This window comes from Cetorhinus maximus, chromosome 24 (assembly GCF_964194155.1).
Source record: "Cetorhinus maximus chromosome 24, sCetMax3.hap1.1, whole genome shotgun sequence".
NCBI classification, from domain to species: Eukaryota; Metazoa; Chordata; class Chondrichthyes; order Lamniformes; family Cetorhinidae; genus Cetorhinus; species Cetorhinus maximus.
The window spans coordinates 17,639,395-17,667,376 of record NC_135902.1 but is presented as its reverse complement, the minus strand read 5'-3'; the positions used below and the strand labels follow the sequence as shown (position 1 = coordinate 17,667,376).

Sequence of the window (27,982 nt, the reverse complement as noted above, 5' to 3'; positions counted from 1 at the left end):
GGGCTTCCATCGCTACTCCACAGATGGGAGGTGGCACGTTCCTCACTTTGAGAAAATGCTGTATGACCAGGGGCAGCTGGCTGTGTCCTATACAGAAGCTTATCAGGTAAATGAAAAGAAAACTCTTAACACTTCCTCCAGTTTTTTAGTCTATATCTTTGATGATATTAATTCAGGGGACTGGAACATGTTTCCATTCAGGGCCAACTCTACCAGACACTCCCAGGGCAGATACAGCAGATGCAGCACGGGGTTAAATACAGCTCCCTCTACCATCTGGGGTGGAATAACTGAAGTGCTATGAACCTACCATCTCCAGGATCTCTCAATCTGGATTTGCATCAAAAGTTTAAAATCAGTATGAACCTGGAATCCCTTAACCCCAAACATGAAGTAGCCATCCAGGCCCTAAACTCTTGAATTCCCCCCCTAAACTTCTCTGCCTCTAGACCTGTCTTTCCTCCTTTAATATCCTCCTTAAAATCTACCTTGGTTTGACCAAGCTTTTAGTCATCCCTAACATTTCCTTTTTTGGCTGGGTGTAAATTTTGATTGATTACACCCCTATGAAGCACCTGGAAATGGCTTCCTACATTAAAAAGTGCTATACAATGCAAGATGTTATTTAATTGCAGCCTAAGAGAGCTTACAAACCTCATCCCAAATTTCAAGAGGTCCTTAATTGTTTTCTTTGTGCAATACCTATTCCTGCTGAACTTGAGATTGTCTTTGTCCTTGTTTAAAAATACTTAACTCTCTTATTCCTTTTGAAATTTGTGCAAAATGAGTGTACATAGGAATTAGAAGCAGGAGTAGGCCAATTGGCCCCTTGGGCCTGCTCCGCCATTCAGTAAGATCATGGCTGATCTGATTTTAACTCCGCATTCCTGCCTACCCCCGGCAACCTTTCACCCCCTTGCTTATCAAGAATCTATCTACCTATGCCTTAAAAATGTTCAAAGACTCATGACCCTCTGAGAGAAAAAAATTCTCCTCATCTCTGTCTTAAGTAGGTGATCCCTTTTTAAACAGTGACCCCTAGTTCTAGATTCGCCCACAAGAAACATCCTTTCCACATCCACCCTATCAAGACCGCTCAGGACGTTATGTATTTCAATGAAGCCGCCACTTACTCTTCTAAACTCCAGCGGATACAAGCCAAGCTTGTTCAACTTTTCCTCATAAGACAACCCTCCCATTCCAGGTATTAGTCTACTAAACCTTCTCTGAATTGCTTCCAACGCATTTACATCCTTCCTTAAATAAAGAGACCAGTGACTGTACACAGTACTCCAAATGTGGTTTCACCAATGCCCTGTATCACTGAAACATAACCTCCCTATTATATTTAATCCCCTTGCAATAAACAAGTCCTAATTACTTGTTGTACCTGCATACTAATCTATTGCGATTCATGTACCAGGACACCCACATCTCTTTGCATCTTAGAGCTCTGTGATCTCGCACCATTTAGATAATATGCTTCTTTTTAATTCTTTGTACCAAAATGGACATTTTCCTACATTATACCCCATTTGACAGACCTTTGCCCACTCAGTTAACCTATCTATATCCCTTTGTATCCACCTTATTTCCTCTTCACGACTTATTTTCCTACCTTTTTTTGTGATGTCTGCAAATTTAGCAGCCATACGTTTGGTCTCTTTATGTAATTCATGTATATATAAATTGTAAATCGTTGAGGTCCCAGCACTGATCTCTGTGGCACTCATTACAACTTGCCAACCAGAAAATGACCCATTTATGCCTGACTCTGTTTCCTGTTAGCTAGCCAATCTTCTATCTATGCGAATATGATACCCCCTACTCCATGAGCTTTTATTTCCTGCAGTAACCTTTGATGTGGCACCTTATCAAATGCCTTCTGGAAATCTAAGTACAGTACATCCACCAGTTCCTCTTATCCACAGCACATGTTACTTCCTCAAAGAGCTCCAATAAGTTGGTTAAACATGACTTCCCTTTCACAAAACCATGTTGACTCTGCCCGATTACCTGAATTTATCTAAGTGCCCTGTTATAACGTCTTTAATAATAGCTTCTTACGTTTTCCCTATGAGAGATGTTAAGCTAACTGGCCTGTAGTTTCCTGCTTTCTGTCTCCCTGTTTTGAATAAAGAAGATGCATTCATTATTTTCCAATCTAATGGGATCTTCCCCAAATCTAAGGAATTTTGCAAAATTAAAACCATCAACATCAACTATCTCACTAGCCTCTTCTTTTAAGACCCGAAGATGAAGTCCATCAGGACCCAGAGACTTTTCAGCCCGCAGCTCCAACAATTTACTCAGTAGCACTCCCTGATTTACAGCTATTTCTGAGATGTTACTTGTATCCTCTATGGTAAAGACCGATGCAAAATATCGTTAACTTCATCTGCCATCTCCTTATTTTTCCATCATTAATTCTCCAGACTCACTTTCTATAGGACCAACGCTCACTTTGTTAACTCTTTTTTTAAATGACTATAGAAACTCTAACTGCCTTTACATTTTTAGCTAGCTTTCTCTCATACTGTGATTTTTCCATCCTTATCAATCTTTTAGTCATTCTTGCTGTTTTTTATATTCTGTCCAATCTTGTGACCTGCCACCAATCTTTGAATAATTATATGCTCTGTCTTTAAGTTTGATACTATCTTTAACTTTTTCACTTAACCACGGATGGTGAGCCCTCCCCTTGGAATTTTTCTTTCTCATTGGAATGCGTCAATTCTGTGTATTCTGAAAATTCCCCTTAAATGTCTGCCACTGCATCTGTATTGACCTATCCCTTTACCTAATCTGCTAGTTCACTTCAGCTAGCTCTGCTTTCATGTCCTCATAAGTTTCCTTATTTAAGTTTAAAATACTTGGATCCCCCCTTCTCTCCCACAAACTGAAAGTAAAATTCAATCATACTATGATCGCTGCTAACTAGGGGCGCCTTCACTGAGGTCATCAATTAATCCTATCTCGTAGGTCAGGTATAGTCTCCTCTGTTGTTGGCTCCAGCACGTGGTGTTCTGAGAAACTATCCCATGAGAGAAACTCCTCATCTAGGCTACCTTTGCCCATCTAATTTTTCCAGTCTATATGTAAATTAAAATCCCCATGATTATCTTTGTTCCTTCCTGACAAGCTCGCATTACTCTGCCCTACCATGTGGTTACTGTTAGGGGGCCTGTATACCACCCCCACAAGTGACTTTTTGCCTTTATCATTTCTCATCTCTACCCAAGCTGCTTCTATATCCATGTTTCCTGAACTGAGGTCATGCCTCTCTAATGTGCTAATACCATCCTTAATTAACAGAGCCATCCCTCCACCTTTTCCTAGGCATCCTATCCTTCCTAAATGTCATGTACCCTTCAGTATTCAGGTCCCAATCTATGTCATCCTGCAGCCATGTCTCTGTAAAAGCTATCAGGTCGTACTTATTTATTTACATTTGCGCTATAAGTTTATCTATTTTGTTTTGAATGCTACGTGCATTCAAATACAGAGCCTTTAGTTTTGTTATTTTTATTATTTTTGTAACATCTAGCCTTGACTGCTGATTTATTTTTAGGTTTGTACTCTCTATCCCTTCCTGTCATGTTCTGTTTATCATTTCCCATATTAATACCTTTCTCCCTTACCTTGTTTCTGGTCTTTGATCGACCACATCTTCCCAAATTTCATCCCTTGCTCCCACTATTTAGTTTAGAAGCCTCTCTACTTCTCTAGATATGCGGCTCACTAGAACACCAACCCTGGTGGTGTTCAGGTGAAGACTGTCCCAATGGCACAGTCCCCACTTTCCCTAATACTGGTGCCAGTGTCCCGTGAACCGGAACCCACTTCTCCTACACCAGCCTTTGAGCCGTGCATTCATTTCTCTAATTTTTTTTACCCTATGCCAATTTGCACGTGGCTAAGGTAATAGACCAGAGATTATTATCTTTGAGGTTCTGCTTCTTACTTTGGTGCCTAGCTCCTCATACTGACTATACAGAACTTCCTTTCTCATCCTGCCTATGTTGTTGATGCCTACATGGACCATGACGACTGAATCCTCCCTCTCCCACTGTAAGTTCTTGTCCAGCCCTGAGCAGATGTCCTGAACCCTGGCACCAGGCAGGCAACACAGCCTTTTGGAATCTTGCTCTCCGCTGCAAAGAACTTTATCAAGCCCCCTCACTATACTGTGCCATACTACTACACTCCTTTTTGCTCCCCTCAATTGAATAACTTCTGGTACCAAGGAGCCGTGGTCAGTTAACTCATCCACCCTGCGGTCCCCACTCTCCTCCAAACAAGCTGAAAGAGCCTCAAAGCTGCTAGACAATTGTAGAGACTGAGGCTCCTGCACTCCTGCCCTCTCGGTCCCTTTACCTTCTTCACTCGCAGCCACACCCTCCTGTCCCTGACCACTGACCAAATGAGAAGACCAATCCTAAGGCATGTGACCGCCTGCTGGTACAAAGCATCCTGGTAACTTTCTAATTTCCTGATTTGTCGCAGTGTCTGCAGCTCAATGAGCCCAACTCTGAGCTGAAGCTCCTCGAGCCGCAGACACTTACTGCAGATGTGTTTGTCCTGGATTACAATGGAATCCAGGCACTCCCACACGCTGCAGCCTTGACACATCACCATCCTGCCAACCTTAATGCATTTTATTTGTCTTTTAATTATCTACTTAACTATCTTGTCAGTTATTTATTTTAATTTTTATGTACTTTATTCACTTTACCACCAGTCATCTTAAACGTTAGGAATAGAATAGACCTTAGCCACCTACCAGATATTCACCAGATTGTATTGTTAGAAGTGTGGCAGGCCCATTTTTAATGTGTTAGAAATTTGTGGTGCTGAACATTTCTTCATTGGCCATGAGAGGGAGCTAGAGACACATGAATCCCAATAAAATAACTTGAAGTGGGCCAGCTCTGGTAGATGGGAATCTGCTGCAACATTCAGTGCTTCCCAGATTTAACATTTGGTTCTTAGTTATGTTTTGCTTTACAAAAGAAGATTTTATTTCAAATATTTTCTCTAATCTTGTTTCTTAAGGTTCCCAAATGGCACCTCAATCTGTGCAGTTGGAGGGTCGCACGTTGGTGCCTTGTGGGGACAACATAGTCAGGGTTTGGAATTCGTCATATATGGAACAGTGGAGCAGGATTGTGCTCTTATTGCCTGCTAGAACCCTGTGCCACGCCCTCAATGGCCTCAGTCAGAAACCCGTGCTGCCCTTGCATGGCCCTTCTGCCAGTCGAGGCCTTGTCTCAGCCTTAATTCTTCAGGGGAAACCTGCAACATCAAATCAGGAATTCACATTCCCCTCTCTAGGAAATGGTCTATTTACCACAGCTGGAAATCTTCATTTTAAAGTGCAAAGAGCCTATGTATAATCTCCTTACAGTCCATTCTTCCACATTCTGGCTGTGTATGGTCAACGATCCCTGACACTGTCTCGTTTAACCCATCTTGCAGAGTTCCCACGACCCCGACCCCGTCTCGGCCGGCGCCCCCCGGGCCCGTCTCGGCCGGCGCCCCCCGGGCCCGTCTCGGCCGGCGCCCCCCGGGCCCGTGGCCCGTCCCGGCCGGTGCCCCCGCCCCCGATCCCTTGTTGGTTGGACCCCCCACCACCACCTCTCCTCGGTATAGTCCCCCCTGTTGCTGGACCTGTCTCTGTAGAGTCCCTGTGTCTGAATTCTACCAGTGAGCATTTTTGAGAGAGCCAGAGGCAAACCCACATCACTAATGCACTGAGTATCTGCAGGTTAATTTTAGTGTGACCACGTTGTAATTGCAGAAAAACGAGTGGGAGTTACAGTTTGAGGCTTTGCCGATATTTTTGTAGTTCCTGAATTCCGAAGGGGTCTCGCTCCTGACAAATCAGAGTGTGACTTTAAACCCACAACACCTGGTGAGGTAGCCCGTCCAGGGCCAAGCAGGAAAAAGTTGCTTTAGTAGGTGACTGCGGTGACATCTGTGACCTCATTTTTCCTCATCTTTGGGGAGTGGAATAGCAAAACTGTCAGAACGTGCAACTGAAATTATCAATCAAGTTTACAAAATAGAACAGTTTGACAGCATCAGCAAATTAGTGTGCAGCGGAGTTCACTTAATTACAGAGCTCACAATGACATAGGGTAGAATTTAATTCTCTTCGAGGAGTGGGCTGGGAGGTGGCGGGGGGCATAAAATCGGGACGGAAGGCAGGAGGCGGACTGTCCTTCAGCTTCTCACTTCCCCGATTTCAATCAGCGATGAGGATTGGCCCTTAAGTGGCCAATCAATGGTGGGATAAAACAGAAAATGCTGGAAAAACTCAGCAGGCCTGACAGCATCTGTGGAGAGAGAAACAGAGTTAACGTTTCGAGCCCTTATAAGTCTTCAAAGTCATACGACTCAAAACATTAATTCTGTGTCTCGCTCCACAGATGCTGCCAGACCTGCTAAGTTTTTCCAGCATTTTCTGTTTTTATTTCAGATTTCCAGCATCCACAGTATTTTGCTTTTATCAATTAAAGGCAGGGTTGGGGAGGGGGTGGGGGTGCGTATGCTACCTTGGGAGGCTACCCAGTAAAAGCTGGCAGTCTCCCTGCAGGCTTGGGGATAGGACCATTGTGATTGGAAACCCTATGGTCCAAGGAGGGCACCTCCAGCAGCAATGGCCACCCAATTGAAAAAGACCCCTCTGCCCTTCGCAACAACATCCCTCCCTCCACCCCCTACCTACACCCCCAGCCGGGTCCTGCCTGATCGGTTCCGATGAGCCCAACCAACTTACCTGTATTCTGGGATCTCCTCCATCTTTACTGCCCTGTGGTCTGTTGCAGTCCCAACTGTGGCCACAACACCTGGTGGCGCTATTGAGCCCTCTGGCTGGCAGCTCTTGGAGGCGCGATCTTTGCCTTTAAAGACATTGAAGCCCTGTTGGCAGGCAGTTAAGTGTCTCATTGCCATGCAGTCCGATCAGGGCTTCCGAAGATGGCTGTGGTGGGATTGCTGCCGGCTTTCTGGTTGGTAGACGGGGGTCATTATTGTAGCTGTTAAATTCGGCCCACAGAATTTGCAGCACAGAAACAGGCCACACAGCCCCACCAGCCGCCTTCCAGCTTATTTTACCTCACCCCATCAGCGTATCCTTCTATACCTTGCTCCCTCGTACTTAGCAAGCTTTCTCCTTTAAATGACATACCCGACACAAAAATAATAAGAATGACCTTTGCCATTACTCCATTAACTTTCTTGATGTCCTAAACTTGTACAAGCATCAGTACTACAATACTTATTCCTGAGGTTTCTTTTAACCATTTCTGATTTTTTGAGTTTATTTTTATCAAAGAATGAATCAAGAACTGGCAGGAAAACAGCCTATTATTTCTTTCTGTCAACATCCCTATGGAGACAGTAGGCTGGATTAAGAATGGTGGACTGGACCTGGCGTGGAAGTTCTGTCTCTGTTTCCAATGGATCCAATTTTTGTCTGTAGGGTAAAGGGTGTGGGGCATGATTTACACAGGAGGTAAACCTGAGCTCAGGAGGGCCATTTGAACTTACTGCTGAATTCAAACAGACCCCATTTTGGCTGTTCCAAGGGCCTTAGCCGGCCGTGTGGGAGTCACGAATTGATGGAGTAGACGTAAATGCCCTTGAAGGGCGGGTGAGGCCTGTACAGCTATCATCATCTGAAGTTCTTTAAATGCTCTGCACCTTAAACTAAAAAAAGAGCTGCAGCTGTCAGTGAGAGTTTCAAATAAAAGTCTACTGAACTGCTTTGATTGACAGGCCTAGGTTAGAACAAAAGTAGCATTTGGTCCTGCAGTTTCAATAGAGCTCTTTGTTGACATTTCCCAAGGTCTGTCGTTATGTCAGAATGACGTAATGACTTGGCTGAGTTTCAAAAGTTACAATTATCTCAGCAAGGGATTCTGAGTTTACAGTTTGACAGCTTAAAGAAGCTATTGAAGGATTAGCTGTATTCGATGTGGGGCCTGAATAGAAGTTTGTTTTTTTAAGAGATTGAGCACCTGAGATTTTAAAACTTTGGGTTTTCTGAATGGGAATTTTTTTCACTATCAAGTGTGTAGGATTGAGAGCGGTATTAGATTGTTAGAAGTTTAATTTTTTTTCACCTCCATGTGGCTCCTGAGGTCTGCTCATGGTGGATACTGGGTGAGTGGCTACGGAGGTGGCATGGAGGATGTGAAGTGGGGCCATGGATGGGGAGTATAATTTGGCATTGAGTTGGCATGGAGGGTATGAGGGGCCATGGGGTGTGTGGGGGGGTGTGGTGAGAGCTAGAGGGCCTAATGACTTGTAAAACAACTGGGACAATTTCCAGATAACTGAGGCAGGCCTTCCAATCAGTCCACCTCGGCACTTGCGTGCCCCGGTGGCTGCTTATGCCCTGCTTCTGGGGTTGGCAGGCACGAATCCTTCTCACACCCGCCCCTCTGGAGTGAAAATTGCGCATTTTGGAGTACTTTTTACTGAGGCGAGTCCGGCGGGCCAGGAAATTTCCTGTCTCGAGTTATCTGCCTTGGTAATCAAAATCTGACCCAGTGTGTATACCCATCCTTTGTGCCAAATGGGTCACTTACATCTTAAGTTTCACAAGCCTTTGTCACTCAATCAAATTTAGCTTGACATCCTAATAATAGATGCTACAATCAAATCTGTTTACACCAGATTTAAAGCAACTTAACTTTAGAAGAGAGCAAGCTGTCAATGCAGTACCTATGGGAGAATTTGCTTCCAGGCAATGAACCTTGTTTCTCAAGGGGTTACTGTCATCTAATTACAGGCCCGGTTGTAAATACAGAGCCTGACTTGGCCTCTCCCTATCTCTACAACCTTCTCCCAGCCCTGTGAAACTCCCCAATATCTCTATGTTCCTCCAGTTATGGCCCCTTGTGCTTCTCTGATGTTTAATTGCTCTACCATTGGCTGTGCCTTCAGCTGCCAATGCCCCAGCTTTAGAATTCTCTCTCTAAACCTCTCTATCTTGCTACCTCTCCTCCTCTAAGACATCTTTTAAAAACTTTTTAATAACCAAGCAATTTAGTCATTGTCCTAATATCTCCTAATGTGGCTAAGTATGAGATTTTGTTTGATAATTGCTCTTGTAAAGTGCCTTGGAACATTTTGCAATGTTAAAGGTGCTATATAAATGAAAGGTATCGGGCCATAACTTCCAACTAGCATCGGAAAGAGATTGCCCGCAGGAATTAGAAGAAATAAAAACATACTTAGCTGCCCTTGAAAATTACGCTGACACTTCCAATCACTGGGGCAGCTTGGGGCCTGTATCGAAAGACTCCTCACAGACCCCAGCGAAGTGCAGCTCCGGCGGATTCAAGAAGGCCTTGTCCTCTTTTTACGGCACTAGCAGGGGTGAGGTCAGGTGGGGGGGTCGGAGGGGAGGTCAGGGGGCTTGGGGAGAGGGGTTAGAGGTCAGGGGATTTGGGGAGAGGGGTGGGGGGGTGTGGGGGTGGTGGTCAGGGGTGGTGGGGGCTGTTGGAGGTCGGGATGGTGGTGGGGTGGTCGAATGTCGGGTGGTCAGAAAGCGGGGGTAGTTGGGGAGTTGGATGGGGAGGTCGGGGTGTGTCCGAGGGCAGGGGGTGGTCGGGAGTTGGGGCTGGAGTCCTCTGCGGGTCGGTCTGGATGTTTACAATAGTTACCCAAAAGTTAGAAGAGCTTTTCTAACTTTTTCTGGGTGACCATTGGTGTAACCCCTGGCAGAACTATCCGAAGTTTGCGATTTAAATTGCATTTTCGGATAGTTCCCAGAGCAGGACAACTGTCCAGAGGAAGTTAGCACTTCTGGGCAATTGCCGTGTGGGAACTTCCGAGAGGGATTCCCCAGTGCGTCTTTGGGATGCCCCCCAAATCCGATGCTGGGGAGCTTGGAAGTTATTGTTTGCAGCAAACAACAGCACAGGTTGCTTTTCTAAACCTTCTGTATAAAATATTATAGATGATTACACGATAATAAATAGGACAGATTAGTGACTTCAATATAAAAAGGATGAAAAACTGCTATAAATGACAAGCAGAAAGAGAATGTGGTGAGACGTGTGAGAACTAACATGGCACTGAGTGATTCTGCAGACGATTTGTTGGACGTGGACCTAACTCAGCTGCCAGTTTTACAGTCAGCCTGACGTCGGTAGTGGGGAAAATTCTAGAGTCCATTATAAAAGGTTTAATAGCTGAGTACTTGGAAAACAGTGGCAGAATTGGACAGAGTCAGCATGGATTTAAGAAAGGGAAATCATACTTGACAAACCTACTGGAATTTTTCGAGAATGTAACTAGTAGAGTTGATGAGGGGGAGCCAGTGGATGTGGTTTATTTGGACTTTCAGAAGGCTTTCGACAAAGATTAGCGTGTAAAATTAAAGCACATGGGATTGGGGGCAAGCTCGAAGGGCCGAATGGTCTACTCCTGCTCCTATTTTCTATGTTTATACATATTTTCCCATTTGAATGCAAATTCCCAAAGTTTCACTATGTCTTTGGACTTTACCTTTCTGATAATAAAAATCCCTCATAGTACTAAATTTTACCAGTAATCTTTGGGAACTATAAACACACTGTTCCTGAACTCCACCTGGCGAGGTGTAATATTTCACTCCCTCCTTTGAAAACAACCTAGTCTGGTTTATTTAAAAATGCAAATGTTCCCTTGTCACCTATGTTTACCCACTTAACATTTCAAACCTAGTTCATCATCTACCACATCAAAGCCTTCAGACCAGCTGCCTTTAATCCAATTTAGTCTCACACACAGACACACACAGGCACATATAGACTCAGATACCACTATTTTACAACAAATTCCAATAACATTATGATAATTATTATATCTTCCTGACAGAGCTGGGAAGCTCTCCCATCCAAATCAATTTCTCTATTTGTCTCTTCATGGCGTTGAGTCACTTGATGCCACATGGTGTTGTCATATCAGACTCAACTGTGTTCAGCCATACTAGTCTATGGTGTCTGCTTAAGGCGGCATCCAGTGCAATAGCGAAGTGCCCAATTTTTCACGTGCAAGCGTAGGGGTAGAATTGACAGACTGCCCAATTGCAAGGGCCATCAGAACCATGTCCAAACCTGTCCTTATCTATTGTCGACACTTCCCAGCAAGCAATCAGGAGTGTTTAAGCTGTGGCTGAATTTCCTGCACCCACAAACCAATGTATGCTGAGGTCAGTTATAGCATTGTACTGTGGCTGAGGAGGGTAGTTATTTAATTGTGACTTTGGATTTGAAAAATTAAATATTGCATAAAGTTTACACCACAAAAACGGGCCATTTGGCCCAACTAGTTTCTGCCGATGTTTGTGTTCTAGACCAGCCCCCCAGCTCACTTCACCTCACCCGATTAACGTAACCTTTAATCTTTTCTCCCTTTAGCTTCCCCTTAAATGAGTATATGTTGTTCACCTCACCACTCTGCGCATAAAGAAGTTTCACCTGAATTCTTTATTGAATTTATTGAATAACCAATAATATTGAAGTATTAATAACATATAATGAGAGGGTGATGGGGTATAATAAGTGGTGACATTTGTCAGTATGGATTCAGGCATGGCTACCAGTTGGTGGCAACAAGATGGTTCTCTCTGAAACATGCCCAGAAGCTGCTTGTTTGTGTTGGAATATGCTAAATTGTAATTTCTATAAATGAGAGTGATTATAATATGCTTGAGTTCGATGTAGTGTTTTAAAGGTACGTGTAACAGTTACTAAGATTCTAGACTTTGGTAAGGCTAACTTCAATGTGATGAGACAGAGACTGTCCACAGTAAACTGGTTAAGTCTGTTGATGGGTAAAACGACAGAAGATCAGTGTGAGTTTAGATAGAATTTGTGCTACAAAACCAGTTCATATCCCTAAGGCACAAGAGCTCTACTTGTTTTATTCGTCCTTGGCAAGGTCAGCATTTATTGTTCATCCCTAATTGCCCTTGCTGAGTGGCTTGCTAAGCCATTTCAATAGGCAATTAAGAGTTAACCACACTGCTGTGGGTCAGGAGTCACATTTAGGCCAGCCTGGGTAAAGATGACCGATTTCCTCCCTTGAAGGATATTAGTGAACCAGGTGGGTTTTTATGACAATCTGGTAGTTTCATGATCATCATTACTGAGACTACCGCTTAATTCCAGATTTATTAATGAATTGAATTTAAATTTCCGCAGCTGCTTTTGTGGAATTTTAACTTTTATCTTTGGAGCATTAATCAGGGTCTCTGGATTACTGTGATAAAAACAAAAAACGCTGGAAAAGCTCAGCAGGTCTGGCAGTATCTGTGGAGAGAGAAACGGAGTTAACATTTCGAACCCGTATGTATGACTCTTCTTCGGCCTCTGAATTACTAGTCAAGTAACATTATTTTTATGCTACTTTCCCCTTCTTGCCCTTAAAAATAGTTCTGGAAGACTGGATAAGGTAGTATCAACATAAATCTAAAAGGAAAAACAGATAAAAATGCGAAAAAGAGCACAAATCCTGACAAATGGGAAAAATACAAAGAACAGGAAAGTGTGACAAAGCAGATAGGAGGAGCTACAAAAAGAGAGTATGAAAAGAAATTTCCATGGGATATCAAAATTAACACAATGTTTTTACAATTATAATAGGGAAAAGAAAGTGGCCAGGAGCATTGTGGGCCCCTTGAAAGCCAGAAATGGTGATATTGTCAATGAAATTAAGGAAATGGTGGACATGTTAAAAATCACTTTGCCAGTATTTACAGAAGAGGAAGAGATCAGCATGCCAGAAATACCAAGGAAACGAATTTTGAATCAGGGACAGGGAGTCACCAAAATTAACATCAGCAAAATAACAGTAATGAAGAAAATAATAACAGCAGCTTATGGCACCTTTAATGTAATAAATTGTTCCAAGATGCTTCACAGAGACATTATAAAACAAAATATGACACTGAGTCATATAAGGGGCTATTAGGACAGATGACCAAAATCTTGGTCAAAGAGGTAGATTTTAAGGAGTGTTTTAAAAGAGGAAATTTAAGTAGAGAGATGAAGAGGGTTATGGAGGAAATTCTAAAGTTTAAGGACTTGGCAGTCGAAGGCAGGGCCACCAATGGTAGAGGGATTAAAATTGGGACTGCACAAGAGGCCAGATTTAGAGGAGCGCAGATATCTCTGAGGGCTTTAGGACTGGAGGAGATTGCAGAGATGGGTGGGGGGAGGGGGTGGGCACAGGAGGCCATGGAGGGATTTGAAAACAGGGGTGAAAAATTTAAAATTGATGCATTGCTTAAATGGGTGCCAATGTAGGTCAGTGAACACAGGGCAGCAGAGCTTTGTGAGGTCGGTCAGGTGTGTGTTCGAATTGTCAAGTCTGGAGGTAACAAAGGCTTGGATGAGGGTTTCAGCAGCAGATGAGCTGAGACGGGTGGAGCCAGTCGATGTTAGAGAGGTGGAAATAGGCTGTCTTAGTGACAGTGCAAATATTTGGTTGAAAGCTCATCTCGGGGTCAAATATGACACAAAGGTTGCAAGCAGTTTGGTTCAGCCTCAGGTAGTTGCCAGGGAGAGGGACGGAGTCAAGCTAGGGAGCAGACTTTCTGGTGGGGAGTGAAGACATTGGCTTCAGTCTTCCCAATATTTAATTGGAAGAAATTTCTGCTCATCCAGCACTGGATGTCTGACCAGCAGTCAAGCAATTTTACAGAGAGGGGCGGTGGTGAGGTAAAGCTGGATGTTCTCAGTGTGCATGTGAAAAGAGGAGGGAATGAAAGTGAAGATGGGGCAGTAAAATAGCATGACCCTGAGTTGGGCAGGCGCTCTGACGTCTCCTTGTCATTGGCCGATTTTTTTCCCCAAAGTGTCTGCTGTGCCAGATTACTGGCTGACTGATTGGATGTGGGCAATACTTAACAAATTAAACGGCCCAATAGACTAAGAATTTCCCAGGTGATTCTAATATTAGCTGTGGCGCATGGGAAATGCAGGGACTTGCCTACTACAATGAGGTGAGGTATTAGCACCAGAAAAGTTGTGAAGATATATGGCGGGATTGTGAACTTGTCTGCAGTGTGGATTCTCAAACCAAGCCAAGCTTTCATGTTTACCGGCTCTATGGGCATTGGGGCCAAAATGATTTGCTGCTGCTGGAAAGGGGTGTCCCAGTCCCTAAGTAGCCACTGGAGTCAAAACAGATTCCTAGGAGGCTCAAGATAGTGGAGGCTTTATCTGACAATGCAGTTAGTTTTTCAGACTCTGACACTTCCAGTGAGGAATGGCCCAGAGATGGGGATGCAGCTAGATGGTGTGGGCGGCTGTGTAGAGGCCAGGGGAGCTCCAGCAGCTGGAGGAAGCCATTGGAGGTGGACGAGGAGGGCAAATGGGGCAAAGAGAGCAGCCTGGTTGCAGAAGACGCTACGCGGCTCAACAGGTGCACTGGCAAAGGCTCAGCTTCATCGAGATGTCTGAGCAACAATGCCAATGCAAATAATGACCATGCCTTTTCAGAGAGGTAGTAGTGGAGCTTTGTAGAATAATGGAACAGGAGTTGAGGCCACTGGGAAGTGAAAGCCACCCAGTGTCTGTCATATTAAAGGTGATGTGGCACTCAGTTTTTTCACCAGCGGATCGTTCCAGGAATCGTCCGGTGATCTTTGTGACATTTCTCAGTCAGCGGCTATTCGTTGCATAAAGGAGGTCACAGATGCCATGTATCGTCAAGTTGGCCAATATGTTGTTTAAAAATGATCATGCCAGTCAGGCCAAGAGGACAGTGAGCTTTGGCACTATGGGGGATTCCCCTAGATTCAGGGGCCAATTACTGTACTCATGTGGCCATCTAAACTCCTTCATAGCAGCCAGGTGCCCTTGTGAAAGGGTTTCCACCCGCTCAGTCATCCAGGTTATGTGTGACCACTGTTAAATGGTTCATGCAGATGTTGTGAGGTTTCCAGGAAGCCGCCATGACTCCTCCTACATCCTTAGGCAGTGCCAATTGCCTCAGCTGTTCAGGCCACCCAAGTGCCTTCATATCTGGATTTTGGGCGACAAGGGGTATTCTCTGAAATCATGGCTTCTGACCCCTGTACGCAACCCGAACACAGGCAGAGGGCACATATAACTGCTGCAATATGACTACAAGGGCCACCATCAAGCAAGCCATTGGCCTGTTGAAGATGAGGTTTCAATGCCTTGATATATCTGGCGGAGTTGCCACTTGATGAAGAGGTCACTGGTGGGGCCACAGGACACAGACATACGTGGCAGGGAGATTGCAACTCTTTGACCAGGAAACGTTTCGCTTCAGGACAAGTGGAGGAGGAGTCAAGAATTTCTCTCCCAGAGATGTAGTTCCTGACCTGTCATTGGAGACCCACAGTATCTCTGTGAGCTCGTAACCACAATATGCAACGGCCTTCATCATAACAATCAAGAGTCCCTTGCCTTTACAGACATTCCAGCCATCAGATTTAACATCTGGCTAAGGTGAACTGTTGCACTGAAATAAATATACAATCCATTATAGATTGCATTTCAACAACCTTTTCTTTCATTAAACATTACACATTACACAAAATAACGCCAATCAGTAAATCCATGCGTTTAGATATGTGCATACAGTAATTTCTACGAGGTGCTCCCCAAGCGCCTGGAGTTAGTGGAGGTAGGCTGCTGTCTTTTTTGCTTTGGTGCGCTAGATGATTGTGGCCTGCATTTCCTGGGTACCTGAACCCTACTGGTGTCTAGCACATTTGGGGCTACCTGGCACATTTGGAGTCGCCTCAGTAATGGAGCAGGATTCAGCATTTGTGAAACCCTTCAAGGGCTGAGGATATGTCTTCAGCATAGAAGCACCCAGAGCGAAGACCCCATTGCCTGAAGCCTGCCTCCTCCTCTGCCTTTTGAGGCCATACATTCACTCCTTTGGTTGCCTGGAGTTGCTGCACTCCTGGTGATGGGGAGGTGCACGGCTGGTACATATCGTTCATGCAACACTCCGTTGACCTCTGGACTTCAGCTTGTACTCCCTACGTTCCATCTGTCTCTCCATGGAGGATTTCATGCGTTCACATGCCAGAAATATGGCGCCACTCATGGGGTGGATGGATTTCACTGCTTCTGGAAACTCCAACAGATCCTCACACATTTGATAAATCAGCTGGAGCCTCAAATGCTTTGGTAATGATACCTGAGGCTCACAATTTGCTTGGTGCTGAACATCTCTGGGCTTCTCCTCCCTCCTTCAAGAGAAGTGGCTGCAGCTGTAACTGTGCCCTGTGTGTCTGCGAAATGCTTATCAGATAGTGCCACCCGCGCTGAACGCACAATGGAGCCCACCAAAGGAGTGCATGTGCGCTGGTGGAGGGTGCATAGGAATGAAGTGACACAGTATCTTCAGGTAGAAGTCATTTTGTGAGCTTGTGTGGCTGTTTACCTTGTCTGTCCCTCATGTACTGCTGGAACTGATGGAATAAAATATTGAAGTGAAACATGTAGTCCTTCAACCTTTTGTCTTCTCTTGATAAGGAACTTCCAGTAGCGGTAAGAGCTCACACATGCCCCATGCCCGACATTAGGGAATATTGCACGCAATCAAATCTTTACATACTCACCATACTCTCTACACTTGCCTTGCTCTCAGCGACAGGCTGTCCTGCAGTGACCCATCTGATCTGCATGGCCTCCTCTTCCATTGAGGTCACCATGGCGGTAACAGCAATTCTCTCTGGTCTGTTGGCACTCCTTGACATTCTGAGCGCACTTCTGCAAGCATAAACACAGGCAATGTCAGTACTGTCTCCTGGCACCTATGTGCTGGTCACTGAGGCACTGTAACTGTGCAGCACCGTGCTACTGGGATGGCATGGTGAGATAGCCATTCAGTCATCTCAGTGCAACATTCACTCATGCTTGAGCATGGGTCCTGGGTGAATGATAACTGGATGCATCATTATTAATATTGGTGCCTGGTGCCGCTCCATGCACTGGTCTACTGCCTGGCCTCAGATTTCATGGGCGCCTGTCGCTTAATACAGGATTTCCAGTTGTCAACTGTTAATGCCACTCACCTTTTCAGAGCACAGCAGGCCTTTAAACTTACTGAATTTCTCAAGGTATTAAGGGGAACGTAAGGGTAGGTAGAGAGAAACTATTTTTGCTGGTTGGGGAGCCTAAAACTAAGGAGCATAGTCCAAAAGCGCTAGACCGTTCAGGAGTGAAATTGGGAAGCACTTCTACATACAAAGGGTGATAGAGCTTTGGAAATCTCTTCCACAAACAGCAATCAATGCTAGAGCAATTGTTAATTTTAAATCATAGATTGATTGATTTTGTTAACCAAAAGTATTAAGGGATATAGGGCAAAGGCGTTAGGTCACTGATCAGGCGTGATCTCTTTGAATAACAGGATAGGCTCGAGGGGCTAACTGGCCTATTCCTGTTCATGTAGTTAATTTTCCAGCTTTATATAAAAAAAAAAGTGGTGAAGCTCAGAGAGCACGTATACTGCCACTTTTGGTAGTTCTGCTTTGCAGTGATGCGAGAGTGATGGAATGACTCTAATCTGACTCTGGAGAAATACTGCAGTGAGATCCACCTGAAGGAGAGGTCCCATTGGTCTTAGCAACTCCAGAGTGGTACTAGGAACATCAGAACAGGGGAAAGCCAGTCAACTCTTTGAATTGTTCTGCATTGTTTTGGATCCTGGTTGATCTAAGCTGTAACTCCATTTACATGCCATTGCTACATATCTGCTTAAACCCTTAAACATTTATCCATTTCAATCTTGAAAATAGCATTTGACTCCCCTTTGCCCCCACATCTGCAGCTTTTTTGGGCATGAATATTCTAGGTTCCACTCCAACTGTACCAACTGCGTGCTGTGTGTAGAAGTGTTTCCTGACTTCACACTGGAATGGTCTAGCTCTCATACTAAGATTGTGTCCCCTTGTTATGGATTCCCCACCAGAGGAAATATATTTTTTCAGTACAGTATGTACCCTTTGAAGCCTTTTGCCATTTTATTCATTCAATTAGATCACCCCTCAGCCATCTAAACTCAAGGGAATGTGAAGCAGGTTTATGCAACCTGTTCTCATAAATTAGCCATTGTAGCTCCAGTATCATACTTGTGAATCTGCCCTCGAAGGCCGTTATATTCTTCCTGAGGCACAGCTGAGACAACAGATGGGGCCTCGGTTCAATGTCTTACCCAAAAGATAGCACACTTAACAATGCAGCACTCCAACTGTACCGCATTGGAGTGTCAATCTAGATTTTGTGCTCAGTGGAATATTGAACCCACAAACTAATGACTCAGTGGGTGTGGGTGAGAATCAGCCTTGCAGCCAGTAAATCAGCCTGGCATCAGTAGCTCCAGCATGATTGTGCTCTTAGACAACTTGGAGTTGTTGAGCCTGCTTTTATTTCTCTGTCATCTTCGAGCGACGGCTGGAACCATTCCTGGAGTGAATTTTTAAAAAGCATTAATCAGGCAGTAACTTGTTGAAATCAATAAGTGACAACAGTTTCAGGAAATGAGAGCTCACTGGGGACTTGAGCCACTTATTCTTTGGACTGCTTATCCGAGAAAATAATGGCAGACACTCAACACCCAGGGACACTTCTGGTGGAAGTAATCAGGCGTCATTCATTAACCTTCCCCTGGATAAGTCACTCTGAAATTTTTCAGTCTTCTAACAAAAAGGATTTGTTTTTCCCTTTAGCCTTTTATTGACAGTGTTCTCAGTTGGCTCACTGGCTGATATCAATCTTAAACTCAGAGAGGTGAGGATATTCCGTTGCTGGCTGAGTAAGTAGGTTTATTTGGCCCTGCCTTTGTAACAATGCAATTTTATTGGGTACGTTTTTGTGTTTGGCAAGATGAGCAATGGTAGTGTCAGGGAGCAGAACGCTTTCTGTTTCTCACTGTGTGTGTGGAATTTAATCCCTCCTTGGAGGCAAGTTTGGGGTTGGGTATGGGCCATATGATTGGGCGGGAGGATGCGGGATGTAGCTCAATCCTTGTGGCCTTCCTGGCCGAAGGCCAATTTGAAACCCTTAAGTGGCCATTAGTATTGAACCAGTGGTGAGTAGGGGACACGTGTGGCCTTTTGGGGGGTTTTCTGGTTTAAAGGCACTCGGTGCTCGTTCGAGGGACCCGGCATTGGGAAGGGGAAGCCTGCAGGAAGCTACCCCAGTGCCCTTGTTGAACGCGCACCCCCCCCCCACCCCCCCCCCCCCCCCCCCCACCCCACCTCCCCTGCCATCCCCAACCTGGCTGGTGCCCTCTCCCTGAGAACCCCATCCCACTTGACTTACCTGTCTCTGGTGGATCCATCACCGATCCCCTGGTAGGCCCAGTGCAATGGCGGCAGTGGTCAGCACTCCCGGTGGCACTGTGGGCTGCCAGACTCTGGCTGGTAGCTCTCTGAGGTGAGATTTCCACCTGACTGGGACCTTAATTCAGTGGGAGGCCCGACCTTGGTAAGTGCCTGATTACCTCGTAATAGCGTTGGGCCACCCGTGTAAAGACAACACGGAGCTCCCACCGGTTTTCCAGCGGGACTCACGTTGCTGCAACTAAATTCGACCCTCTGTGTCTGTAAGAAACACTCCAAGATCAGACATAGAATGGGTTGGAATAAAGCTCCCTCTACAATATCTATCCAACGCTCCCAGGGCAAGTACAGCATGGGTTGATACAGAGTAAAGCTCCTTCAACATTGTCACATCAAAAACCACCAGTTCAGCGATAGAATGTGATAGAGACAGAACCACCCTCAGTGAAAATTTATTTTTTGTTGTGGACCCATGGGAATTGAAGTGGGACTGACTGAACTTTCTTTCGGAACTTGTACAGCTGGCAGACAATTCCATCAACCCAGGTGAGCTCACCTCCACACCCAGGAAGTGAAAGGACAATTTCCTAACCCAAAGAAGCATCCAATCCTTAATCAGGTTGTTTTCAATTCAGTTGTTTTGGGCAGTTTCAAGCCCAGATAAATGAAGCAAGGTGAGTTCAACCAGCAGCATCACATTCAAGTAGAGTTGCTTTGGTTTGTCTTCTATCTCTTTCCTAAAGTATCCTCTCAACCACCCATGTTTGGTTGATCAGGTGGTATTTATTCTCTTCTCCCTCTTTTTCCCGTGACTCTGAGGTGAAATGCAGTGATCCTGTATTGCATTGATGATGATCAGATGAGGTGAGTTTCATTGCTCCACAGCCCGGGCCTCCAAGTTAAAAAGTTGTTGTTAAGGATAAAGAGCAGATACAGACTACGTTAGCACAGTAGTTGAGATTTGTAGGATTATAGTTGAGGGCACTTCTTGCAGGAGAAAAAAACTCAGTCTAGGCTGGTGCACAGGCATTGCTACTTGAACTTGTGTTGTAGGGGAGGCTGGTGTTTATGACACTTGCCCCATGCCCAAGCTTTGCTCCTTTCCCCTAGCCGCAGAAGGGGAGAAAATTGGAGGAGGTGGACGGTAATAGTGAGGAAAGTGTGTTAGGTACTTGATTAAGAAAGTGAAAAACCCTGAGAGTTGTCTTAGATTTTGAATGTTTAACCAATATTGTTTGTTTCCTCAGGAGCTGAATGAAAACTTTGTGTAGTTTTACATCAAAGTTGTACAGTGTGGAAGGTCTCTGTGGCACCCTGTTGTTAACCACTTTTCCTTTTTAAAATCATATCCCCCAGGTTCTGACTGTACAGCTCCCCCATGTAGTACAAGGCTCTTCCTTTGCACCATTCAATATTTCTGTTATGGAGCTCATTTTTGAACTGTTTGGAGATGATAATACGTTTATGTGATTATGCATGTGCCATATCCTGGGAGCGCTTACGAAAAGACTTTTGATGTCATTTGGTATTTAGAGGTGTTTACATGTAAATTGGAAAGTTTTGCTTCACTGCTGCTTGCAGTTAACCTCGTTCTGAGTTGAGTTGGGGCTGTCTTTTTGCTCAGTCAGCAGTTCAGAATCTAAACAGTGATGCATCTTTTCACAGATATCTGGTGACACATTCTTTGCGGATGTTGCTCGAGACATTCTGCTCTATGCCTCTCGAGATCTGAGTGATCAGGTAAGTCATCACTTTCCTCCAGTGTTACCATTTGATTACCAATTATTGGAGTCTATTCATCAGGGACCCTGTACCGTGAATGTAGCAGTTGATTTATGATGCACCTCTCTTCTCCATGCGTGTTTCTGTGTGGAAATGGAAGTCGATTTTATAAATGTTTTCTTTTTTGAAGGTAGAGACTCTGCGGGGCACGGGTCTCCATACTTTCCTTCATAAACTTGAACTCATCCACAGCTCTGCTGCCTATGTTCTAACTTGCACCAAGTCCTGATCACCTATCACCCTGTGCTGACTGATGTACTTTGGCTCCCGGTTAAGCAACATCTCCATTTTAAAATTCTCTTTTTTCTTTTCAAAATCTCTCCATGGCCTCGCGTGTCCCTACAAGTTTTATCACAATAAAAACGCTATATAAATATAAGTTGTTGTTGCTAAGATCAGCTTACTGAGCAAAGACCAGAGATTTAAGTTGACTCTTTCTTGCTGTGCCGGCCTCATTGAGTCATGGAACCAGACTGGAAGCTGATTCATTTGCAGAGCCTTGCAAAGTGATTGATAGGCTGTTCCACTGCAGCAGCTTCACAACAGAACCTGATTTTGTCCTTTAACATCAGAACTTGCAAGGGTGTATGGCTGGAGGATAGGGAGATACTGAGATAAGGAGGGGTGAGGCCAAGTGGGGATTTGAACACAAGGATGAAAATTTTGAAATCAAGGTGCTGTTTAACTGGGAGCCAAATTAGGTCACTGAACACTGGGTGACCAGATTTGGTGTGACACGGGCAACAAAGTTTTGGATGCTCTCAAATTTATGGAAGGTAGAAAGTGGGAGGCTGGCCAAGAGTGTGTTGGAATGATCATGTTTAGAGGTAACAAAAGGCATGGATGAGGGTTTTACCAGCAGATGAGCTGAGGCAGGGCAGAGGTAGGCGATGTTATAGAGGCAAAAATAGGTGTTTTTAGTGATGGCATGGTGGATATGTGGCCAGAAGCTCAACTGGAAATCAGATATGACATCAAAGTTGCGAACACTCTGGTTCAGCCTCAAGACAGTTGTCAGGGAAAGAGATGGAGCTGGTAGTCAGGGAATGTAGTTTGCGGTTGAGAAAATTTCTGTTCATCCAGTGCTGGATGTCGAACAAGCAGCCAGATAATTTGGCAACAGCGGAGGAGTCAGGAGGTGATGGTGTGGGTAGAGCTGGGTGTCATCAGCCTATACATATATATATAATATGTATGCAAACTGATGCTATGTTTTCAGATGAAGTCACCAAAGGGCAGCATGTAGATGAGAAACAAGAGAGGGCCAAGATGAATCCTTAGGGAACAACAGAGGTGGGAGTAGGAAAAAAAATCCCATTGTATGTGACTCTCTGGCTATGACTGAATGCATGAGAATTGAATCAGGCGAGTGCAATCCCACCCAGCTGGATGATGGTGGAGAGGCATTGGAGGAGGATGGTGTCGGTCAACTATGTCAAAGGCTGCAGGCAGCTCGTGAAAGACTTGTTGGTACCCATGCACTCTGGAATTACCTTACCAGGACTGGGTTGTGCTGAGTCCTGTTCCATTAAGCTTGGCGCTTCCATCAGTTGTGGTTTCCAGCCCATTCCAGGATTTGAGTAATAACCTGTGTTGACATTTCAGTGTTGTGCCACATTGCCAGCCATTTTGTCTTTGTGTTGAAATGGGACCCTCTTTGCCTGTTTCAGTAGTTGGTTGGTAATGAGCTCAGTTCCCATATGCAAGGAAGAGCAAGAAGTTCCTCTTCTTACGAAAGGTTGTTCCTCAACCAAAAATTAGTATAAGTAGTCACATTTGTGCTCTTGGGATCTTGTTGCATGCAAAATATTTACCTTGTTTGCCTGCATAACTGTAACCACTGCATCCCCGAGTAATTTTTTTGCATGTGATCTTTGTGATGTTTCACGGAGATACGATAATAAATATAAGAGTTTCCCTTCTTTGGCTATAGAGTGAAGCTCATTGTTAAATATTGTGTTCATTGATAGAAAGAACTTGCATTTATATAGTGCCTTTCTGGACCTCAGGATATTCCAAAATGCTTCATAGCCAATGAGGTACTTTTAAAGAGTATTGATTGCTGTAACATGGGAAATGCGGCAGCCAATTAGCACATGTCAAGGTCCAACAAGCAGCAATGAGATAATGACTAAATAATCGATTTTCATGATGTTGGTGATGGATAAATGTTGGTCAGTTTATCAGGGATAACACACTGTTCTTGGAATAGTGCTGTGGAACCTTTTATATCCACCTGAGAGGGTAGGCGGGGCTTCGGTTTAACATCCCATCTGAAAGATGATACTTCTGACAGTGCAGCACTCTTAAGTTCTGCACTGAAGTGTCAGCTTTAGATTGTGTGCTCAAGGCTCTGGAATGGGTCTTATATCCATGACCTTTTGATTTAGAGGTGAGAGTGCCACCACTGAGACAAGACTCTCTAATTACAGATTGAATACATTCTATCAGAGCCCCGTTTATAAAATGAAAACTGAGTAATAGTGAACAATAACATTTTTCCATCTTGCAAATTTCTTCTCTCCCTGCCTTTTGACAGGCTGGTTCCAGTAGCAGGAGTGAGGACTGTCAGGCCTTCAGCACCTCACCAAGTCAGCAAACACTGAGGTCAGTGTTCCTGTATTGGCCAACCAGTCAAAATTGCTCTTACTCTTTTTACTGAGAGGAAGTTCGTCATGAGCTAGCAATCACATAAGCTGAAAGATTCTAGCCCCCCGCCCCCCAACCCACACCCCCACTGCCTAGCAATGGTATTGTGCACTTCACCTTGATGTCTCTTCTGCTGTTCTTAGGAGGAAAATACAGCAAAACAGGAATAGAACAAATAAACTCTGATTTGAGATTCCATGGAATTACTTCCAGCAGATCTGTTGAGCTCTGCTTAGGATAGCAGAAGGGAAAATTCAACTGCAAATGTTGCGGTCAGCATAAGTGTTCTGAAACCTGGACATTATTTAATCCAACCCTTTCGCACTATTGTCAATACAAAGACACTAAATATGTTTATAATCTTTATAAGCTGGAGAATTAATAAGACTGGATGAACAAAATGAGAGAAGCTGCAACTTGTTAAGTACGATGTTGAGGCAATGCAATACAAGCCACAACACGCTTGCTTAACATGGAAGCAGAATTATTCTAGTGGTGTTTTAATGCAGCCAAATATTCAATTAATTGTTGCAGAAACCTATAGATTATTCAATTAGGATAAATCAGTCGCCTGTGATATAATCCTGCTATGATGTCAAGCTAATTTTAGTTTGCTAATCCGTTCACTGACAGTCTGTTAATGAAACAGCAGACACAAACAAATTGTTTGTCAGGCTAGGTGATCAGGGCTCAGTTCCTGTCTTTGTTCTGTCTGATAACAGTCGCATGTCATCACTTGAATCATAGACTGAGGAGGGTGCAGAATTAATCAGGCACCAAAAGCGGAATACGGCAGATACTGGAGTCTGCAATAAAAAGTGAAAAGGCTGGAAACACTCAGTAGGCCAGGCAGCATCTGTGGAGAGAGAAAGAGAGTTGATATTTCAGGTCAATGATCTTTCATCAGAACTGGGAGAAATCAGAGCTATGACAGATTTTAAGCAAGTACAGATGCAAGGAAAAACCAGGGAGGGAAGAGGGGAGGAAAAAACAGGAAAAGTGGAGAACCTGGGCCTGAGTTTTTCACTGGTTGGGTGTGCCCGATTGGTGGGCTCGGGAGCGGACGGGAAGCAGGTGCGATTGGCCCCCAACCGAAATGTGTGCTGAGAAAGGCTCAGCATTATTGGTTGGGGCGGGAAGAGGGCAGACGCTTACACCACTGCAGGTGCTGGTGAGCGCTTGCGCTGAGCTCCCTGAAGGCAGACAGCTGCCTCAGGGAGCTACAGGCCTCCACAGAATAAGTGAAACAACAAAAATGCTGCAAGATATGTCCATGCAGCACAATCAAGCACCTGAAAGCACCTCATTAAAAAAACAGTCCCCAGATATCTCTTTTATTTGCCCACAGCGATTTCATCCCACCCTGGATCGAGGTTTGAGCAAAAATGTAAAGACCTCCTGGCTGATTGGCCTACCCGCTAACCATAAAAGTGGATGGGCCATGAAAAATCGCTTTCAATCGCCTCCTTAATGGGCTTAATTGCCTCCTCAATTGTCGGCCAGTGTGCTTCCGACTGCCATGCGTGTCTGCGGAGTGAGGCATCGTGCGAATGCGCGATGACGTTGGGATCCTGGCCTGACGTCATCTTGCGCTATTTCGCAACTGGATGGGTTGGGTGTGCCTCCCTGCCCGCGGGAGACAGAAGAGAGGGAAACAAACATAGAAATGAAAGACAGAAAAGTAGAAAGCAAAAGCGGAAGGTGAAGGAGAAGAGGACTAGCAGTAAATAGGGCCATAAAAAAAGTGTAAAAATGTTACGACAAATTTGTATGTGAATGCACGGAGCATTTGCAATAAGGTAGACAAATTAACAGCACAAATAGATGTAAACAGTTACAATATGATTGTGATTTTGGAGACATGGTTGCAGGGTGACCAAGACAGTGAACTGGATATTCAAGGGTATTCGATATTTAGGAAGGACAGGCACAAAGGAAAAGGAGGTGGGGTGTTGTGAGTTAAAGATGAAATCAGTGCAATAGTGTTAGGAAATTAGGAGTTAGCTTAAGTAAGTTATATTTGTATTTGTGGGTGTTAGGAATGAGTTTTAGCTTTAAACTTAAGTTTGATTTTGCATTTCTGTATGTGTGTGTTAAGAAAGGACAAATTGAGTTTTAGTTTCACTTTAAAAAGGTGCCTGCATTTGTAAAGAGGTTTGTATGACTGTTGCAGCTAAGGTAAACAAACAAGGGTGGAAGAATTGAGCTATTACCTAGCAACAGGGGTCCAGAGAGGCAGGTCCCTCCCAAAGGCACACACACACAAGAAGAGAAACAACAGTTTGATTTTTGAAGCTGTTTGAGTTCCGTTGGTTTTGAAAGTAGCTGCCAGGAGAGACTGGAGCAAAGGGGACAGAAAGCTAGTCCCAAGCTGAAGAAAAGACAACAAAACCCAGGGGACTGGAACAGGAGGAAGTCCCAAGCAGACCCCCTAGTTAAAGGAAGGACAGGAACCTGGAAAGGGCCCTGTTAATGAAGCTAATGAAGCTCCAAGCTTCAGATTTAAAGAGACAAAAGCTGAAGAAAGCAGATTTAAAGTGAGAACAGCTTTCTAGAGGCAAGAAGGCCCAAAGAGATGGCTGAAGGTCTTTCAATCTTTGCTATAGGCATGTGAAGCAGTGATACTGTTGATGGCTGAGTTGGTGAGAGAGAGTGCGTGAAAGACAGCTTGAATGCATGTGGTGACCCAGGGAAGAGGACCATCAGAAGGAAGGTTCAAAATCTTGGTGGTGAACCTTTGCGGAAGGCGTCTAAGAGAAAGCATTGGTTTGGGAGAAGATTCCAAGGCGAAGTCTTGGAGAGTGGAGATTGGAATCCCTTGTGTGAAAGACGGTGAGACTGGTTGGCTCATAGAGTGACAAGCGTCTGGGGGAGTTGAGGAGAGATCCATAGCGTTTGGTTGAAGTGGCATCTGTCACTTGGTTTCAGTGTGTGGGGGTGTCTGACCACAGGGTGCCTATTTGTTTACGTGGACTGTGTATTTACTGTGAACATTAAAGTATAAGATAGATTTTGTAACTTGTGTTATCCTTATAAATCTATATATATATGTATGTAAAGGTATAGTTGTGGGTGAAGGAGTATTGCAATATAGTTCACCTTTTCTTGTTGAATAAATGTTTTATTCTTTTGTTAAAAGTTCATCAGCTGACTCCTGTGACTCTGTTCAGCAGCTACTCTCTATGTATCTAAACAAACAAATTAAAAGTTAGGATCTATCAAGCTGTGTTCCACTCTGGGATCAGGCTTGTCCAGGGGTAACCTCAATTGGGATTGAGTAGTGAGAAAGGATACTGGGTCAGAAAATCTAGATGTAGAATCAGTCCGGGTGCACTACCTTCTTAAATTGTATCTTTCTTGATTATGTGATGTGTGAATGATGGAGCATCTAGATTTTAGAGGTGAGTGTGGGAATAAATAATTCTCTTTATTTAAACCCACAAAATTCTGCTGCTGGTTCTTTAAATTGACCACACACTAAATGGGGCTTAGAAACACACACATCTACCTTTTGAAAAGAAAAACACTCTTTACTGACAGTATAGGCAGGGAATTAGGGGTTTCAGTTCATCTCTCCTCCCCTGTCCATAACACAAGTAATTCAAAGTTATTGAATTCTTTTTTGTTTCAAGGCCTTTATTTGTCAGGCTCATTGGCTCATTATTACTGTGCCTCAAAATGCCACATACTACCCAGGCAGTAGGTACTTTATAGTGTGCTTGGAATGGTTGAAAAATACAGTGAGCTGAGGTAGTGGCTTTTCCAGTTCAGGATGATGAGATAAAAGTCTCCTGTTGTGCCTGATGATTGATGATCATACTGAGAGAGGCCACAAAGTTTGCTGATGTGGGGAAATGGAAATAACACACTGGACCAGTAGGCAAGCTCTTTCAAGATTGAATGCGTTGTAGGGTAGTGTCCGTTTTAAATGCATTATTGACATGTGGCATCATTAGCATGTCCAACATATATTGGCCATACCTAGTTGCAGTTCCACCGCCTTCAACATCCACTCCCTCCACAGATTATCTGGTCATTATCATATTGCTATTTTTGGGATCTTGCTGTGCTCAAATTGACTGCTGAATTTCCTATATTACAACAGTGACTACACCTCAAAATTAATTGACTGTAAAGCGCTTTGGGATGACCTGCAGTTGTGAAAGATGATATATAAGTGTAAGTCTTTCTTGAGAAACTGGTAGTAAACTGCAG

The 27,982-nt window shown here is 44.3% G+C and overlaps 1 protein-coding gene across 2 annotated transcripts in view; it reads left to right on the top strand.

Moving 5' to 3' along the window:
• spata20 (spermatogenesis associated 20) overlaps positions 1–27,982 on the top strand; it is a 382,219-nt gene that overhangs the window by 35,562 nt on the left and 318,675 nt on the right. For both annotated transcript variants that reach the window (XM_078570778.1, XM_078570779.1), the window contains exons 8-9: positions 2–106; positions 21,002–21,076. In XM_078570778.1, coding sequence (XP_078426904.1) covers positions 2–106; positions 21,002–21,076 — 180 coding nt within the window. The remainder of the gene's footprint in view (position 1; positions 107–21,001; positions 21,077–27,982) is intronic.